This window comes from Xenopus laevis, chromosome 6L (assembly GCF_017654675.1).
Source record: "Xenopus laevis strain J_2021 chromosome 6L, Xenopus_laevis_v10.1, whole genome shotgun sequence".
Taxonomy (NCBI): domain Eukaryota; kingdom Metazoa; phylum Chordata; class Amphibia; order Anura; family Pipidae; genus Xenopus; species Xenopus laevis.
Genome location: NC_054381.1, coordinates 74,520,208 through 74,534,057, shown reverse-complemented (window position 1 = coordinate 74,534,057; position 13,850 = coordinate 74,520,208). Strand labels below are relative to the sequence as shown.

General features: G+C 36.0%; 1 protein-coding gene across 10 annotated transcripts in view; it reads left to right on the top strand.

The window, feature by feature from the left end:
* LOC108718510 (catenin delta-2) overlaps window positions 1-13,850 on the top strand; it is a 757,810-nt gene that overhangs the window by 686,601 nt on the left and 57,359 nt on the right. For all 10 annotated transcript variants that reach the window (XM_041566188.1, XM_041566184.1, XM_041566181.1 and 7 more), the window contains 2 exons: window positions 12,142-12,352; window positions 13,327-13,411. In XM_041566188.1, coding sequence (XP_041422122.1) covers window positions 12,142-12,352; window positions 13,327-13,411 — 296 coding nt within the window. The remainder of the gene's footprint in view (window positions 1-12,141; window positions 12,353-13,326; window positions 13,412-13,850) is intronic.

Sequence of the window (13,850 nt, the reverse complement as noted above, 5' to 3'; positions counted from 1 at the left end):
TATTTTGGTTGTGGAACTAAAACTCCCAGTAAAATACTACACTATAAAAAATTCATCCTTTTCCTTTTTCCATCATACTTCTTCCTTTGAGCTTTTAATTAGCGCTGACCCTTAAAGAAAATTTTGGACTATTGTTTTGCACTCGAGGAGAAACGAGGATCGTTGGGTCGGACAACCAAGGGGAAAACTCAGAGACTTTGGTCATTTAACTTTTTTATAAGTTATATATTTTTATATTTTGAAGTCAAAACAGGCAATAGGTCAGGACAGGCAGCAGGAAGGAAGCAAAGCCAGGAACAGACACAAGGTCAAACCATGAGGGATACATGGATACAAGGCTTAGGCACAGAACTGTAACACAGAGCCAGATTGGGCAATGTTGGAGAAAGAAAAAAGGGCTTTTATTTTCAAATTTGTGCTGCAAACATGACATCAAAACATGATATCTGCAAAATAATAATTTCCTTTCTTAATTATTCATCAAAAAATAACAATACAGAATCTAATTTTATAATTGCTAGAACCAATGACCATAGTCACTACAGAAAAGAAGAGTCAGAAAAAATACAGTACAAATAACAATTGCAAAATGTCTTAGAGTACATTTAAATAGAACCTTTAAACATACCAAATATTTGTTTTCTTAATGCCCCCCTTAAATTGTTTAGCCTTTGTATATATATCCTTTTCTGAATATACATAAATTCAATTCATTGCTGAAAGCTTTTAAAAAAATATTGCTTTTTCATACCTCCCAACATTTTGGAAATAAAAAGAGGGACAAAAAAACACTCCTGTTTTTGTGGCCACACCCCCTAATTACTATGTTCATTTTACAAAACTTTTTTCAGTTATTACAGTTTTGCTAATGAAGGTGAATTGCCCTATAAGCTGTGAGTGTAACTTTTCCAAGAGACCTGTTATCGTATATTGTTACAATTACTTACAGTATTTGCTTATCTAGATTGCTTATCTAGATACATTTGAATTGTTACAAATGTATCTTATCTTCTGCTGTGGCTGTTCTGGGCTCTCTGCCAAAAGCCAATTAAGTTAGAAACTTTGTTTCTTTTTCTGGCTGTTCAGTGCAGAGAAAAATTGGACTTTCCAGTACAAATGAGGGACTGCAGGTTGAGCTGTCAAAAGACAGACTGTCCCTCTAAAAATGGGACAGTTGGGAGGTATGCTTTGTATTATCTTAAATAATACAATGACTGTATACAATTTCAAGGACAATGGCATCAAAAATTCACATATTCATTTTTTGCATTACTTAAAGCAGTGCTTAGTACTTTTTTATTAAAGTTCAGATAGGATTTATGGCCTTGCAAAGTCAGCCAATGATAAAATACTCTTCGAAATAATAGTCTTTTTTTCTGTCTTCAAAGAAACAAAATACTGTAGAATACAAAGCTTACTTTATCTATAACGTCTAAAGCCTTTGACGTCCAAAACCTTAACTTCACAGTACATTTGAAATTATACTTAGAACTATTATTCTACAAGACAGAACATGTATTTACAATGAGCTGAATAAGTCATACAGATTCTAGGCAGATATGAATTCGACTCATCCTCTTGTACTAAGACTTAACAGGAGTTCCCTGACAAGCTGTCATCAGCTTTCTATCTTTTAAAGGTTACAAAGAAATGGGGGGAGACATCCAATGAAGTAAGCATTGATTAGAAATGCATAAGATGAAGCAGAAAAAGGAAGCTTTTACATTTTTGAAGCAAATATTTTTTTTTAGTTCTGAACAATTCAAAAATAAGAAGGCTTAACAGAATGTATGACATTTATTCTTATAGTAAAGCATTGTTGAAACGTTGAAAAGTTAGATAGTTAAGTATCTTGTTTTATTTTCTTTTTCCTGCATCTTGGAAATGTCTTTATTTTTTTATTTACATTTAACAGATGAGTTATTTGTGACCATGACTTTTCCTGTGGCACAAATCACCATAAATTGCTCTACATCAGGGCTGTCCAACTGGCTGCCGGCCCTTATGTGGCCCCCACATGAAAGTCTGCCTTCTGTGTCTGTTTACCATGTTTAAGCTTTAAAATGTATCACTACAGAGATTGACTGGCCAATTGTTTAAACCTCAAATTCAGGCTGTAATCGCCTGAAGTGTTCACACCCCTCAAGACCTGTACTGTTCACACCTGAGACCCAGACTGAAACTGCCCACATAGTTCACCTGTTCACACCTGATACAAAATGCTAATGGAGCACCAGCAGTTTCACTGTATGTAGTACATCGTAGAATGGTCATGATAGGTTTCCCTGTCTCCTGCTCTGTTCTGCCTTCCCTATGCTCCCTGTATGTGCCTGTCCTATGCTCCCTGGGTTTGCCATACTATGCCTGCCCTATTTTCCTTGGGTGTGCCATACTCTGCCTGCCCTTTGCTCCTTGGGTGTGCCATACTCTGCCTATGTATTCCAGACACTGCCTTTCATATGCTCCCTATGTGTGCCATAATCTGCCTGTGTGTGCCCTGCTCTGCCTGTGGAACATAAGCCTGGTATTTGTTCTGGGGTCTGTTAGCATTTGACATTTTTTTGTTAGAGGCCCCTAATGTGTTTAATCATGTGCTGGGGGTGGTATCCATATTGATTTAAGGGTACAGTATGTCTTAATATGACTTAACTTTTTTTCACATATTGGGGTTCATTTCATTTATCACCACTGGGCAAATTTACCCATGGGCTGTTACCCATAACCACCAATCACTGATGAGCTTTTTAAAGCCAGCTGCAAGTATAACAATGAATGCAGCAATTTGATTGGTTGCCATTGGTTATTGCCCATAGGCAAATTTGCCCAGTGTTGATAAATGACCCCATTGAGTGATAAGTGATATCCCTGCATTGAGCACCAACCATATGTTTTTTTGGTGTGCTACCACAATTAACGTGGACATGGTCTTGTGGCAACATGGGTTTGGTTTAAAGTGGGTGTGGTTTAAAACAGGGAGTGGTCAACACTGGCTTCCATTATCGTCCCTCCACAATATAGGCCAGAAAAATTCCAGCCCTCTGAACCATTTGGACAGCACTGCCATAGATCATAATAGGAATTGCCATATGTAGTAAAATAATGTTATCAGTACTAGAATGGACCACAGCATTGTTGACAGAACTGGCAGTTGTCAAGAACAGAGTGCTTTTGGGCACTTTTTGGGTATTGGGAGTAGTGATGGTACAGGTATGGGGCCGTTGAGGAATTTCTTCTACTTCTCTTAATGCAGATTTTTGACAATGAGCTGCACCTGATAATTAATACGGAGGATCTGGGAAAGCAAAACTAAAACAAAATGGAATAGGTTGGCTTGAAAAAGGGTTGCTCACATTTTTTACTCAATTACCTTTTAGTATGATGTAGAGAGACAATATCACAAATTTTTATTATTCGTGTTTTTTGAGTTATTTAGCTTTTTTTTCAGCAGCTCTCCAGTTTGCAATTTTAGCAGAATGGTTGCTAGGGTCCAAATTACCCTAGCAACCATGCATATATTTGAACAAGAGACTAGAATATCAAAAGGAGGGGGCCTGAATAGAAATATGAGTAATAAAAAGTAGCAATAACAATACATTTCTAGCCTTACAGAGCATTTGTTTTTAGATGGAGTCGGTGACCCCCCATTTGAAAGCTGGAAAGAGTCAAAAGAAGAGGCAAATAATTCAAAAACTATATAAAAAAATAATGAAGACCAATTGAAAAGTTGCTTATAATTGCCGATTCTATAACATACTAAAAGTTAACTGAAAGGTCAACCGCCCCGTTAATACAGGGAATGTCAATCCATTTATCAAGACCGAAAGAAACCTGTCACTTTGAATAAATATAACAAAAAGTTTTTTGTTCAGGTACTGGGAATATGAGAATCTGGAACAGCACAGGCATCATACATTGCTGGAGGGACACCCCCTTCAGTCATCCTGGGATATGCAGAAGGCCCCCTGCTAGGGGAACAGGGCCAGACAGGAGCCCCACTCCTGGGGGCACAGGATTAGGCAAGGCTGTGGGCAGAAAATTATATCTTGAAGGGACATCACCTTCAGGCAAACCAGAACAGGCAGAAGCCCAACTCCTGGGGGCACAGGATCAGGCGAGGCCATGGGCAGAGTCACCCTTATGAGTGCTCAGGTTTTAGGTAAGGGCACAGGAACAGCCACCCTTGTGGGCAGGCCTAGACTGCAATTTGTGGATTCTGGCAAATGCCAGAAGGGCTGCTGTAAGATGCCATAGACAGTCACTATTTAGTGGGCTGTCGGAGGTCTGTTTGGGCCTCTATGTACTTGAAATGACAATGTCCATGAATCTAATTGAAATGCCAAGGCCTATGTTGAATCCCAGTCAAGGTCTGCTTGTGGGTGCCTGGGGTTCAGGCAAGGCTGCAGCCAGATTCACACTCATGGATGCCTGGGTTTTAGGCAAAGCTGTGGGCAGAGCCAACAGTAAGGGATTTTTATCAGAGATCTACAGAGATTTGCAGCATAGTGAGTGATTTGCCCCGAGGTTGAGCTACCCCCACAAGCAAGAAGAACATGATTTCAGTCACTTGATTTACAAGGGGTAAAAATAAACTGTTGATGGATGTCATGCATCATATACAGTATAAACAAAATCATTGCAGTATAATTGCAACAAAGTTAAAACCGTTTTCTTGGAAGCAGACTTGAGGTAAGTCAGAGCCTCCAGCATTTTCCCCAGACTACAGAGTGCGCCCTCACAAATGTCCATTGCCAGTTCTTAGTCAGGCACAATGGAGAAAGCATACTACCAATGACCACCAGAGGGCCACAGAGGAGTCTCAGGGGCCACTGCTTTTATGTTTTAAGTAGTGGCTAGCAGGGAGCTTATTGGGAAACAGGCATGAAGCCTACTACTCCATTGTAGTACAGACAAGCTGAACAAAACGAAGCAGAAGGTAGGCATTGGTACAAGCATGGTTAATAAACAGGTTACCAGGCTTACTAGCAAAGCAGGGAAAAGTCAAAGGTTCATAAAGCACAGAGTCCAGGTAAGGATTAAGGCACTATAGACAAAACCATAGGAAGCATGGATTTTAGAAATAATAGGACAAGCTCACCGCTTTCCATGTTGGGTCCGGGTGCTCACGCCCCAGACCTTCAGCAAAGGGGAGCAACACACAGGGATTTGGAATAACGGGCAGGAACCACTCCGGAACACCGAAGTCATTCAATCAGTAGAATCCAGGAGCCCAAATTACGAATAGTACAAAAAATCTTTATTTTACATTATTCATTCATCATTATTCAGCAACAGAAGGAGAATTAATTTGGCAAGTCATTAATGAAATAAACTAAGAACATTTTAGAAAACATTTCAGAGTTACTATACGCTTTCTTTTTCTTACTATTAATTGTGCAAATTCTCACTTCTCTGTCTAAAATTTTTCAGTCCTGACTTTTTAATCATGTTTATTTCAAAGACTTTGGTTGAAAAATAATGCATCTTTTTTTGAGCAACTTTTTTTTTGTATGTACTATTGCCAATAATTTAGGGTGAATGTTGCAAACAGCTAGTACAGAATGCTAAAATTAATCAAAAAAGCCTAATAGGAATCCAATACCCATACAAGTTTATTCTGCTGTATAAAGAGCTTTTTTTCTGATTTGTCTTCACGTTATGTAAAATTACATTGATCACATAGATTTTTTTTTTCACAACTGCCAGATTTTTGTAAATCTGTATGTTCCTCAATAGTAATAGTCTATTATATAAATGGTCCAAATGGTAACATTCTATGTAAATGAGTAAGTGTAAGGGTTTTTTCACTAAAATCCCAGTCAAATAGCATCTGCTTACCAAGTAGTGTATGTTGGATATCTTGTTCAATGGGCAAATTAGAACCTGCTAAGCTGACGGCAATTCTTGGGTTCTTTAGCATCCATGTGTGCACTTGTGGGTAATTAATTAGAGCATCCTAAAGCATTGGCTTTAGTTGCAAATGACCATTTTAGTTCTCTCATTTTATTTTTACTGTCAAAAAAAAAACCAAGGTTTTGCCAAGTTTAGCTGAACTTGAACATACGAGAAAGTTTAGGTAAAATATTGTTTTGCCCTCTGCACCCTTCCAGCATTTGGTCTCTTTTTACAATTGTACAATTTCAGGTTTTAGTTGCCTTCCCAAAATGCATCCTGAAAAAACAACAAAACAGAGCCATAAAATATTTATAGGATAAGATAATTATTTATCCTTAGAAGTTCTCTAAAAAGAAGCACAAAACAGTTTGCACATTGTGTCGTCCATAAAAGATGATTAGTGATGGGTGAATCTGACCCGTTTTGCTTTGCCAAAAATTCGCAAAAAACTTGCCAAGTCAATGGGCATTTTTTCATGCAATGTTTTTCAAACAGCGCAACAGTTTTTTTACTATGGGCTATGAGGGTTTTTTTTGTGGCAAAATATTTCAATTAAACCTAAAGATAATTTTGAGTATAGATCTACTGAATCATGCAAATAAGTATATCCAGCAAGGTTCTCAATTGTTAGACAATGTGGCTTCATAACAAACCCATGTTGTCTGTTGTCACACACTGACATTGTTACACAGTGATGTACTAATTTCAGTTGGAACTGGCTGACAGTACCTCACCATATAGATGAATAAATGCAGACAATACCCTGCACCATGTTTGGAGTTTTGCCCAGATCCCATCTGCTAAATCCTTGCAAACAAATACAAATGAATGCTATAATAAACTGTCTAGATTAAAATATGTGCTTTGTGTGTGCAAGTTAACCTTAGATCTAGGTACAGACTCCCTGATACATGTTTGTTTTTAACTGTTCAAAATAATCACAAACTGCTCATAAATAGTATCCATAAATGCTATCTACAGTTTCTATATTTTTTAAATTGTTTTGTTTGCAATATTTGTATATTTAGCTTCAGAAGCATGGTTTTCTAAATAAAAACAATAAAGATAATTGGCATTAAGCAGAACAAGATTTTTAAGTATTGTCCCTGTGCCAGTTCTGCCTTGTTTGTCTGGGATCTAAACAAAATATTTTTTTCATACCAGTTACATTGTACATGGCACATTTTAGAACTGCTGGAGATAAGAGTGAGATGGTGCAGAAATATTGAGGAGGTAGCAAGAAAAGATGGGCCATCCTTCCACTTATTTATTTTTGTGAAATAGACTCCCTACAGGGAGGATACATGAGTTTTGAATCCTGGAACTTTTTTTATTGTAATACTGGAGTTTTCTGTTGTGTTTAGCCACTTCTGGATTCAAATTAAGAGGTTAAAAAGTTTAAAGAATAAAGAAAAGATAAAAGGAGATTGCTGGGAGAAAATTAGAGAAGAGAGAATGATATACAGTATATTAAATAATGAGTTGCAAAATAGAATATGCTGTAGATGTGCTGTGTTGTGATACACAATCCACAGGCATAATTCTGTGCTTATAGAAGCAGAATTGGCAGCCAACAAAAGTTATATGCACAATTTTAATTTTTGGGGCCTTACAGGCACCATACTTAGGTAAATATATGCATAATTTTAAAACTGTATCACACTGTTTATTAGAAGGAAATACCAAAATGGAAATAGCTAAATGGAGTTGCTTTAAAATGGATGAAACCAGAAAGTATTGGTGGGTGAGGCTTATTATAACAGTGGGATAGCTTATAATTGTGAGAGAGGCATGCCACACTCTCCCTCCACTTGTTCACTCCAATTCAAGCACTGGAAAGGCAGGACAGGAAGTAAATTAGGAAGACATTTTAAGCAGAAGAGAAAAAATGGTCAGGGCATATGCAGCAGTGATGGGTATTTAGATAAGTTCTGTCTAATATTGAAAAACACTTGAAGAAATCAGCAATGTTGTTCACATATTGCACAGATGACAGAATTGCTATTTTGGGTAAAATTTACTTTAATGGAGTGACATTATAATTGAGTACAGTCTGTTATAATTGCATTTTTTGGTCACAACGGGCTCAAGGGCTTTTGCAGGTATCAAAATAATAAACACCAAGTAGAAGGGAGTATCATATTGCAATACTGCTTTAAGTGCTGATTTGCATATTACTGCTTTTTTATCATCTGGAAAATACATTTCCAGTTTGTTAGAAAAATAAAGTTAATCTGGCAGTTAATTAGTAACATACAGTACCTAATCACTATTGGAAACTGTATTTATTTACTGAGGTAGATGCGGAACTCCATTACAGGAACAGAAACAGTCAAAAGTTATTCTTGCCTAGCATCTCTTACTATTGTATTTAGTTCAATTTCACCACTCTTTGGTGAAAATGAAATGTATGGCAGCACACTTCATTTTGTGATTGATATGAGAAATTTGTATGTAAATCTATGGGGAACCCTCTGTTAAATATTTTCCCATATAGTGTGGGAATAAATACTGTAGGTGCAGCAGTATGGTCTTGTCTGTTTAACATAATTTACATGTGATCCATACATTTTACTCTATATTCAATCATTTATGACATACAGAAAGTTGTATAAGATATACAGTATAATGTGTGGAAATATGTGTGGGTGTGTGCCTCAGAGGGGAAAATGCCTTCCTGACTCCAAGATGGCAATCGGACTAGTCCCTGGATCAACTTGTACTATGAGCTATCTTCCATAACCCTTTATTCCCTCACTTGCTTGACCTACTGGTAAATAAAGCATTACAGAGATTATTATTATATGATCCACTTATATATTTATACATAGTTAGCATATCACCCCTTATGTCCCTCTTCTCCAGCACAACTCCAACTTGTCCAGTCTTTCCTCACAGCTAAGATTTCCATACCTTTTACCAGCTTAGTTGCCCTTCTCTGCACCCTCTCTAATTCAATAATGTCCTGTTCGAGCGCTGGTGACCAAAATTGTATGACATATTCTAGATGGGGCCTTACCAGTGCTCTGTACAGTGGAAGAATAACCCCTTCATTCTGCGAATCCATGCCCCTTTTAATAAAGCTCAAGACATGGTACTTTTCCATTATGGATTTGCCTAGTGCTGCTCTATTAAGGGTATAAGTGGCTTGGATATTTTCACATCTCAGGTGCATGATTTCACATTTATCAACATTGAATCTCATCTACCACTTAGCTGCCAAGATTGCCAGTTTGTCAAGATCCTGTTGCATGGATGCTGCATCCTGGATGGAATTAATTGGGATGGATAGTTTTGTGTCATCTGCAAACACTGATATATTACTTACAATACCCTCCCCTAAGTCATTAATGAAAAAAGTTAAATAAAAGTGGACCCAATACTGAGCCCTGAGGGACCCCACTTAGAACCTTATTCCGAGTAGAGAATTTACCATTAACAACCACCCTCTGTACCTGATCTTGTAGGCACTGTATATATTTTTTACTTTATTTATTTATTTAAACCTGCAGTATGTTTTTTTTTCTCCATGAAGGAAACAAACATTTTATTTTAATTCTGAGTCTATCTATCTATCTATCTATCTATCTCTGTCTGTCTGTCTGTCTGTCTATCTGTTTGTTTGTCCATTTTTTCTTCTATCTATATGGACACACTATTAAAGTCTGTATTTTTATAATAACCAGTTCTAATCATTTTCATATACCTTGTGTATAATGAGTGCACACAGCAAAGAAAATTAAACCTGCTGGATCATTAAAACTGTACAATTGTACAATTGTAAAATAGCACATCTCTGCTCCCTAATGCTTTCTTAATACCAAATGCACCTGTTGGAGCATTAAGAATATGGTGCTACATCTGTACACACAGAGAAAAGTAAATTCACTCAAAGCAGGCTGACATTTAATTCAGTCCTGCATGTTTATCCTTCTAATGATCAAGCTGTGTTGTATAGCCTGTAAAGATATGGAGAGCAAGTTGCCTTTGTGTAGTTTTCATATTGCTGCATGTAATTTTACAGAATTGTAAATAATCATTTCTGCCTTTTCAAAATACATCTTTATATTTTCGTTAAACAAGAATAAAAATATGTATATAGTATATTTATGGTGCATATGTAATAATGCATTATGTATTTTAGAAAACATGAAAATTAATAATAAAATTATCCCCATTTTGTGCAGAGTATCTAGGTAACATTGCAAGTAGGCTCCATGTAATTGGCTGTGTCATATATATATATAAGGGCAAAATCTACTATGCTCTATTTCCAGGGCTGACAACACTGGTCCAGTTTCACACAGTTCCTATAGATCTTAGCCTACGAAATACAGACAACTGTTCAAATAACGCAAATAGCTTTGAATTTTGCATTTGCCATTTACTAGAGAATGCCATCTACAATGCAATACCAGTTTCCAACATACTAATTTCAAGGGCAGCTTTCCTGCTAGCATCCCCTCCCCCCACATTCACTTTTACAGCACTGGAGGAGCTCCGAAAGAAGTACACATCACTAGTGCAGAGAGTGCAATTTGTAAATGAGAAATTCAGCTCCTAAAGTTACCAGGAGCGAGTTTCTTCCACTCCTTTTTAACATGTGGGGTGCTTCTGTCTGAGGTGAGTTTCTCCACATGCCTCATTGGTGCAGCACCCCTGCTTATATTATAGGGATGCACCGAATCCACTATTTAGTATTCTGCCGAATCCCTGAATCCTTTATAAAAGATTTGGCCAAATACTGAACCAAATCCAAATCCTAACTTGCATATCCAAATTAGGGATGGGAAAGAAAAAAGTGGAATTAATATTTTTTACTTCCTTGTTTTTTGACAAAAAGTTATGTGATTTCCCTTCCTGCCCCTAATTTGATTACACAAGTTAGGATTCGTTTTGGCCAGGCACGAGGATTTGGCCAAATCCAAATTCTGCTGAAAAAGGACGAATCCTGGATGAATCCCAAACCGAATTCTGGATTTGTGGCATCTCTAAATATTATCAATTATACGAAAATGTATTGGTTTAAGATCAATTGCCTTCTGTTTTTACCATTTTTCTAAAATGTAATGTGTTTATATTTATTCCATTTCTAAAAGAGAACAAACTTCATGACAATTGTTTATCAAGATGTAGGATGAAATGGTTGAAATGCCCAGGTAATAAAAATGTACATGGGCTTTATTGCTATAACAATTGACTATTAAGGACATTAGGGCCAAATAGGGTAACAGGAAATCTTGAAATCTGATTACCATCACATCTGATACTCATGGAAGTTTAAAGAATGTATCAGTCCAAATTTCTTTATCTACTTTTGTTTCTATCCAGTCTATATGAAAATAAAATGTATTTATTGATCGTGCTGCCATTTTTATAAAATAGCCTATCTGGTTGCTGCTGCTAGTGTCTTCACCATGATTCTGTTTGTTTTGGTTAAAGGCTTGTTTTGGTTATAGTTTCTTCCAATTTACTAAAAAGTGCCTGTTCTATACCTGGTGCAAATTTTTGATCTATCAGTGATTCCCAATAATAATAGATTTTTAGACAGAAAGTATTAATAGATGGGCAAAGCCAGAGCCGATAATTTCTTGATTTGTTACTAAACAAAAAATATATTAAATCCCTCATAGACTTGCAAATGAATATGCAGGTCCTCTCCTATTCATATTCTCATCTCTCGTTTAAACCACTGCCTGGTTGCTTGGGTAAATATGGTCCTAGCAACTAGATAGGTGCTAAAATACCAAATTGGAGACCTGCTGAGCGGATAACGGAAAATTTTCTCTATATCATTATAATACTAAGGGGGTTATTATTTATTAAACTCTGAATGCAAAAATCACCAAAAAATGTGTGATTTTATTTATATAAAATCTGACTTTTAAAAAATCACAAATTTTTTGGAATTTATTAAACCCTGAGGATGGAAAAGTCAGTATCAGAAAATCAAGCATCTCAGACCTGTCGAGGTTGTATATAAGTCAATGGGAGAAGTCCAATGATTTTTTGATGTGCGCTGGGTTTCGTGCAATACCCTGAAGTTTTTTGAGGTTTCGAGCAAAAAACATAAGAAATCGGAGTTTTTGGGTGAAAAATTTAGAAACATTATGAAAAATTTGTAATTCTGATTAATTATTTAGATATTTTTATTGGAAATAATCAAATAATGTCCATTTGTATGAAAACAAATTCACTTACATTAAATGGTCAAAATTTTATTTAAAATTATAATATTTTATGAAACAGGTAAATATGCCATGAGGGACTTGGTGCACCGTCTTCCTGGGGGGAATAACAGCAACAACTCCGCAAGCAAGGCCATGTCTGATGACACTGTTACTGCCATCTGCTGTACCCTGCATGAAGTTATTACGAAGAACATGGAAAATGCCAAAGCCTTACGGGATGCAGGGGGCATTGAAAAGTTGGTTGGCATTTCAAAGAGTAAAGGGGACAAGTATGTAAATGTGATCCATCATCATTTTGTTCAGCTTTTTTTGTTGTTGTTCTTTTAAATGTATAAAGCCAAATATACTGTATGTCTTTTCCACCTACGTTCATTTACCACACTCTCATAGGATCTAGGTAGGACAAACATCTCAGTGTGTAGATAATGATGGAATTTAGCCATAGATACCAGAAAGTGTTTTATTATAAACATAACGTTTTGTTTTCTTTCTCTTCTGTGCACATAAAATATATGAAATATTGATTGATTTGGAGTAAGTAAAAGGGAACTGGAAACCAATTATCTAGGTATGCAAACAATTGCAATATGAAAGGGTCAAGAAGATAAATCTCACTTTAAATTGCATCAACAAAATTTAATATGGCGACCAAACACACAGCCTTTTCTAAGTAAATTCTCTTCAAACTCTTTTCCATTTAAAGTCCAAATGAAATGTGCAAGAAAATGTTCTGAGAAATATGTTTTTACTAAATGAATACAGCAAACAAATTCATATATATATATATATATATATATATATACACATACACACAACACAGAGGTGCACTCCTAACAATGTAGAAAAATAAGCCAATAAGTTCTGGATTCATGTGTCTTTGGCAAATAAATAAAAAAAAAAATATTTATTTAATCACATGCAAAGTTCAATGTTTCGGTCAATTCAGTGTTCTGTATATGTAGTTTGCATGGAGAGTAATGGTCAGTATTAAAGCACTCCACAAGGGAAAACATGTCTGCCTCTTTTTAACATCAGCTTGTTTATTTCGATTTTATTTTTTTTAATACAAATTACAGATAAATGATTCATCAGTTTGATTAAAAAAACAAGATAGTCTACCTCTGGTCTGTGTTGTATAATATTTTGACATGCGTGGACTTAAATTAACCCACTTTTCAACCAAATGTGTCCTGTGCTAATCTTTCATGTGTAATAATCTGTTTTGATTTTACCATATTTACAGGCATTCACCAAAAGTAGTAAAGGCAGCATCTCAGGTCCTAAACAGTATGTGGCAGTATAGAGACCTCAGAAGTCTATACAAAAAGGTAGGATATATATATTTTATGCTTTTTGTGCATTTTATGTTTATCACATTATTGTTCACTATTCTAAGGTTTGTAATTTGGTTTAATGTAGTGGAGGAATGCGGCGACCTGTGGTTTTATGATATTATGAATACATACATACATACAGTACATACATAGAAGTGAGAGATCCCACCCCAAAAATTAGCATTGCAATACTGGCTGCATCCAAAAGTAACTGATTAAATGAGATTTGAATAGGGGAGGACATACTTATTGAAGCTTTTTCTATAGAAAAATACTTTTACTCCAATACAGTATTATTTTTATTATATTTATTTCCTCAGAATACTCCCTAATTCTTAGTTTTTTTTTAAACAATGTGATTAAACTCTACACCATGACACGAAGAACTGTGACAGTAAAGATTAAAGTGATACTGACACCAGAAATTAAACTT